The 6,501-nt window shown below is 35.3% G+C and overlaps 1 protein-coding gene across 1 annotated transcript; it reads right to left on the bottom strand.

Annotated features, from left to right (window-relative positions):
* Nucleotides 1-1,303: 1,303 nt before the first annotated feature.
* LOC127795659 (probable flavin-containing monooxygenase 1) lies at nt 1,304-5,849 on the bottom strand. Its single transcript, XM_052327466.1, has 5 exons — nt 5,370-5,849; nt 4,545-4,785; nt 2,466-2,644; nt 1,996-2,345; nt 1,304-1,809 (listed from the first exon to the last, which is right to left on the bottom strand). Exons 1-5 carry the CDS (start codon nt 5,805-5,807, stop codon nt 1,455-1,457), a joined length of 1,563 nt encoding a protein of 520 aa, XP_052183426.1. The 5' UTR covers nt 5,808-5,849; the 3' UTR covers nt 1,304-1,454.
* Between the last annotated feature and the right edge of the window lie 652 nt (nt 5,850-6,501).

Genomic DNA, 6,501 nt, shown 5'->3' with positions numbered 1-6,501 from the left:
CTTATCATCTGCAATTACTCTTAACATAATCCTACACGTACGTACGCATTTTGACAGTGAATTTGAGAGGTTTTGCTTAAAACAAATTAACCCTTTTAATTGCCTTGACATATATAGTAATACTGTTATTTGGATTGAATTTGTGTTTACGAAAAACATCATCGTGATTTACTTGATTTTACGTACTTTTGCTTGAATATTATTGGTTGTATTTTTTTGTCTGAAGTTAATTTATAACATGTTAAATGTTCCCTTCTTCATTGCTTTCCATATTTCTTTATGCTATATATAAACTTCTAATTTGGTGTTTTTAAATAGATTTCATTTGCTAATATGACAAATTTGTTACATGCATGAGCTTTGGATCTCTAATCATTTTTACTAGTTATATATATTAGCTGAAAATTGATATATAAATGGACTAAACAAAATTAATACGTACTATACTTATCAAAGAAAATAAAAAAAATATTATTTAATAAAAATAAGAGAGAAAATTAAGAAACAATATGTATAGTAGTAGTTGGGGGCCGGGAGGGGGAATGTAATAATAATATGCATGATTTCAATTCATTTCTTTTAAATAATTAAACAGCATATAACTCTAAATTAAGAACGTGCATGGATATGATAAATTATTCTTTTTTTATATATTTGAATCTATGAATGAATGATATTTTGTATCTCATATACTTTAAATTGAACTCGATCTCTCTTAACAGCTTCAATCTTATCCTTAATTTCGTGTACAAATACATAACACATGTAATACCCTTAGCACACACCTACCCATATGTGTGTGCATGTATATATAATTAGATAAATTTCGGTAGAAAGGATGATTTTAAAATAAGAGCACTAGCTAACTCATCATCACTCATATTATGCCATCACTAGGACCCAGTAATATGTATTCTGCAGAGGCTGAACGAAGTTCTTTATTAAAGAAGTTGAGTTCTAAACGATCTAATTTTCTTGGAAGAAAAAGAAGAAAAGAAGCATGATAAAGATAAAAAAATAAAAAATAAAAGAGCTAGTATGATCATCTTATATCAATTGTCTATCTCCATATTGAAGCCAATTAAGTGAGAAAGAAAAAAAGGAAAAGAAGAGTCCCCCCCCCACCACTACCCTTAGAATGTTGATCTAACCAATTGAACTACAATCCAGGAATATAAAGGATATAACAAAAATATATATATATGATTATTTTTATTTTTTAATTTGAAATTTCTAAACTAATTTACAAAGCACTATATGCAAATGCTTTTATTGAAACACACGCACATATAATTAATTTCATATTGTACTCCATATATATATATATTTATTTCTATAAATAAAACTAAAACTCATTGTCTTATTACATATATATATATATATATATATCCGACCGACAGAAGGAATTGAAGATCGGTGATAGGGGTTCTCTCTACTCCAGTTGCAGTCTTCAATTAATTATTGTATATATCTTGCTCTTCGTAATCTTGGCTGCTGTAGGGGCTGAAGGCTTCAGCAAGCCAGCTCTTCTTCCTCCATGAATTCCATCCCATCTCTTGGCAGATTTCGTCGCTGTGGTTTATGCTGAACGTGGAAATGCAGCTCCTCTTGTAGAACCTCGTTGTCTTCTTCATTATCATCATCTCTTCCGCCGTTTGCTCTATCATCTTCTCCACGCTCGGCAGCTTGAACTGATCGTCCACCAGCCGGCCCAGCCACTGGCACCGTAGCTCCGCCGTGTGCAGGTTCGACACGCTCTCTATGTACCCCACGAACGCCATGTTGGGAATGAATGGATTGATGGTGCCCCTGAAATAATTAATTAATATATAATTAAGCACTACATACATACATACATACATAATATAAATATCTACATATCTCTCTCTCAGCATATACACGAGTACTGTTGCCTTGTTGGATGTTGAAACTTGTAAAACTAATTAAAACGGAGGCATTTTGGACAACATCATATATATATATATATATATATACCTGTATAAGGGCATCATGCCGGACGGGAACTCAACCAAACTGCGAAAGGGCTCTGGAACAATGTCCTTGAGCTTCTTCTTGCCGTCAAACCCAGTGGCAAGAACCACAACATCGGCCTCGAGCCTGGTGTTGTCATCGAATTCAACTCCTCCCTCCCAGAACCACCACTTGGAGGCTCTCTTGAACCTGATCTTTCCCTTGTCCGCCTCCCTGAAGAAATTTTCTGGCAGAATAGCCATCTGGCAGGATGCGTAGTCTTCTTCAAAGGGGTGCTCCGGCTTCAGTCCATACTTGTTCAGTGGAAGCTTCCAGGTCAAGTACGACTCTATGATCTTCGACACGCCTCGCCTCTGCCAACCAAATTAACTTTAAATTAACCTCCCTGGCTACCACTAGACTACAGTACAGGACTACAACTCATGCATATGGTAATTCAGATTCAGGTTTTGTACTAATGGATATATACATACTGCTGGAGATAACAGATGGCAGAGGAGGCTTCTGAGAAAACCCAGGTTGGGCCTTTGATGGAGGAACTGAGCTGCCCTGGTTGAGTAGAACATGTAAAAAGGCAGACCCCAAACGCTGTAATGAGGAACAGTCCAGTGCAGGGTCCTTATCACCATGGTGCATGACTGCCCTTCCGCTCCTGAAATCACATATATATAATAATTAAACACCCACCCAGTAGTCTACACTTCCTCCCAATATTAATATTACACAATTCTCTCAAAAATTCCAACCTAGCTACTAAATTCATCCCAACCCCAGAACCCCTTTTCGCTTTTCATTTTCATTCAAAAATATTATTAGAAAACAATTTCGAATTATTATTTCACTTTCTCCAAAATCAAACACAACTAGCTAGCTAGTAATATTAGCATATATATATATATATATATGCTTTGTTTGTCTTGAAAATTCACAATATAACTGAAACATGTTGTCTTTTATCGAGAGAGAGAGAGAGAGAGACAGAGAGTTTATTATATTGAAAGTGTACTAGTTTTGTCGTTGCAGGGCAACCCAAAGGAAAAGGAGGCATTGAAGAATGGGGAACAGTGCTTCTCGTTAGGTTCATGTGATTCTGATTTTTGATTTTCGTCAACACCTTACACCTCCGTTTTACACATGGCCACTGCCCCCTCCACCTGGCCCCTTTTTCACACTCCTTCCTTCCATGAATGGAATAATTAAAAACGTATATATATATATATAAATAAATATTAATTAAATTATAGTATAAAACTTAAGAAACAAAATTTATCGCTTAATGTTTAATAATGTAATAGATATTATTGTCTTATAATTAAAAATTTTAAGCAACGATATCAACATAAATATATGATGAAATAGAATAAACTCAAGATTAAATATTTAAATTACAAAAAAAAAAATTTAAACCCGTGTACATAATTAGTTATTTGAAAAGCGAGTACCACAACTTTTTTTTTTTTAAGTATATCAAATTATTATATTTTTTAAATATTTATAAAATGGAAAAGCAAAAAGAATATAAACAAAAACATGTCAGCTAATTTAATTGTTGCCAGCTAGTTTTTGACCTTGAACTAACTGTATTGGCTGCCAACTTAGTAGGGTTCTTAAATCATTGGTTTTATTGTTGAGACACATATGATCTTGTCACTGAAATATCGTGCATATTGACAAGTATCTTATTACTTAGGCGCAACGATAGATCATTGAGTTTATTTGGATAAAAAAAATTATTAAAAGCAATAACAGTGGAAGTCAAAAATATATATATATATATATACAAAAGGCGTTAAAGAAGCATATATGGAGTGGCAGTTCATAGAAAGGATGATGATGTGACTCACTCTCGTTTCATTAATTAAAGGAGACCAAACGTGCAAGTTTTACACTCGTACCTTAGAAAATGTTATTCAATCATGGTACAACAATTTAAGACCATCCCCCCCCCCCCAACAGCCGGTGCGCTCTATTTTATTTTATTCCTTTTCTTCTTATCAATCACATCAACCGAAGAAGAAGCAGTAATATTACTTGACGACGACATTGATATGTAGCATACATTTATATATATACATATATATATATATAGGGAATGTTTAGAAAGAACGAAAAGAAGGTGAGATTCGTTCCCTTCCAACTTGTCAAAAGGGAAATACTGACAAAGTGATGAGGACTTTCTGCCGAGACCGCACCATTATATATATATATATATATTATATAATATAATATATAGTCTTAATCACAAACCAAAAACCCGTGATCACTGTGGACTTCTTCTTACCAACCCAACCATCTAGGGGAGATGAAGATGAAGAAGAAGATCAAAGTCATGAGTTCTGAATAGTAATTATCAATTTAGTCAAACCCAAATCAGTTCCCTCGCTTAGTTCGGTAGATGAGGTCAAATACTTAATGTAAAAATATTCGTCTGATGAATGAATTTTCAAAGTTGACCAAAAAACTTGGTGTGCCAACGTTAAGTACGATATTATCAGGGATAAATATGACTGGAAAATTAAAACTTTTTGTAGTCTATATATTAGATATATTACCTTGGTTAGCTTCGGCGCATTCAACAGCTAAATCAATGGCGGATTTCTTGTAGCCGACGACGACAACCTTCTTGCCTTGAAGAAGCTGTGTGGAAGCATTGTGGTCGAGCTTGCTGTAATCAAGAGTATGCAATACCTTTCCCTGGAAAATTTCTGGGCCTTTGTTGTGCGGAAAATCTGGTCTTCTTGGAACGTCTCCGTACTTTCCAATGCAAATCACAAGAAACTCAAAGGAGAACCACTGCAATTATAACACACAAAATACAATAATTATATATATATATATATGTGAGTAATGGTTTACAGATTATGGAACGACATCTTTTCATTATTATCCCATAAATAAGTCGGTCTATATATATATATATCGATCGATTCAACTCATTGCCAGTTTTAAGTCATAATAATATTAGAGAAGGGTTGTGTTAGATTGTTGATAAACATGCATGGTAAAACTTATCTAATCAAACAAACATCTTTTTGATAAAATTTATGTAATATTAGGAGAGAGAAATATAATTAATGGTTAGCAAATAATTAATTAAGAAAGAAAGTCGTGTCAAAATATTTTTTCCTTTTTCATGTTGAATGAAAATTCACACCTATTATTTTTTTTAGTGCACACTGCAAAAACGCACTAACAGATATGCAATAACCCACATTATATAATAATTTTATTTTAATAATATTTCATAGTTATTTGTGTGTATGTGTGTGTATATATATATTAATTAGTTTCCAGAGAAAAGGATGCGAAAAAGACGTAGGACCCTTTTTTTCTTTTTCTTTTTTTTTGGGTCTCCGGGGAAACGATGGAGAAACCACCTCAACAGTATCCGACTGGTTGATCTGGACGGCAACCTCCCAAACCGGATGCCCCGTCAACAAGCCGCAGGCTTCTGCCGGTTTACCGCCAAGATTGGCTGTTTCCCGGTCACCCACAAACCGGATTTCCACCACCTTGGAGTTGAACCTCACCAACTTCAACAAATCAAAGTGGCGAGCATAGGAAAACAAGTATTCCACAATCTCTTCGTGAGACGGGAAACTCTTGTCATCCCGGTCGGGCCACGGATAGTCGGAAAACTCGTAGTCGCATCTCGGGGTCTGAAGCTTGGTCGAGCGGAAGGAGCAGTGCTTCCAGACGCCGCCGAGAGAGGCTGTGGCCTCGAAGACCACCGGGTGGTGGGCGGCGAGCTGCTTGGCGGCGGCTAGGCCGCTAATGCCGCCTCCAATAATGCCAATCTTGGAGAAAACAGCCATGGAGTGAGTGTTTGTAGGTATATGTGGAGAGAATTGATGGGTTTTGCTTGATTGATCGATATGGCAGAAGGCTCAATTACGTCGAGTATTTATAGGCGACGTGCATGAGTTTGTCAAGTTCGGAGCACGTGAGCTTGACTTTCAGGCCCGCGCGCGAGCGAGAGAGAGAGAGAGAGAGAGAGAGAGAGAAACGATTGATAAAGTTCATTTAACTCTGTGTGTGTGTGTGTGTGTGAGAGAGAGAGAGAGAGAGAGAGAGAGAGAGAGATTAATTTGTATGTATGACCATTTCCTTTGGAAACATCACTTATTCTTACATGGAAAATTAATAGACCGCCATTTATGTGCGGACGCAATCCGCCAATTGGGTCTATCAACAGCACCATTATATATACTCTTGCCTTAATTTATCTAGAAAAAAATTATTGCAGGAATTACATTACTACCTAATTGTTTTCTTGTCAAATATATAAATACGTATTTAATTAATTCGCTTCAATAATTCTGCTTTAGAAATAGAAAAACTGGAGAAGTAAATTTGATGTACGTACGTAGTGAGATTAAGATTATTGTCAGTGTAGTTATAAAAATTTATGATATAAAATAATGCACCACAGATTTTCTTTTCTTGATGGGTTCTTAATTCATAGGTACGTATTTGTTTATATTATGTGAAATTTGGTGGGCATGAGGT

Source organism: Diospyros lotus, chromosome 2 (genome assembly GCF_014633365.1).
Source record: "Diospyros lotus cultivar Yz01 chromosome 2, ASM1463336v1, whole genome shotgun sequence".
NCBI lineage: Eukaryota > Viridiplantae > Streptophyta > Magnoliopsida > Ericales > Ebenaceae > Diospyros > Diospyros lotus.
The sequence above is the reverse complement of the archived record's forward strand: the minus strand, read 5'-3'. Positions and strand labels throughout refer to the sequence as shown.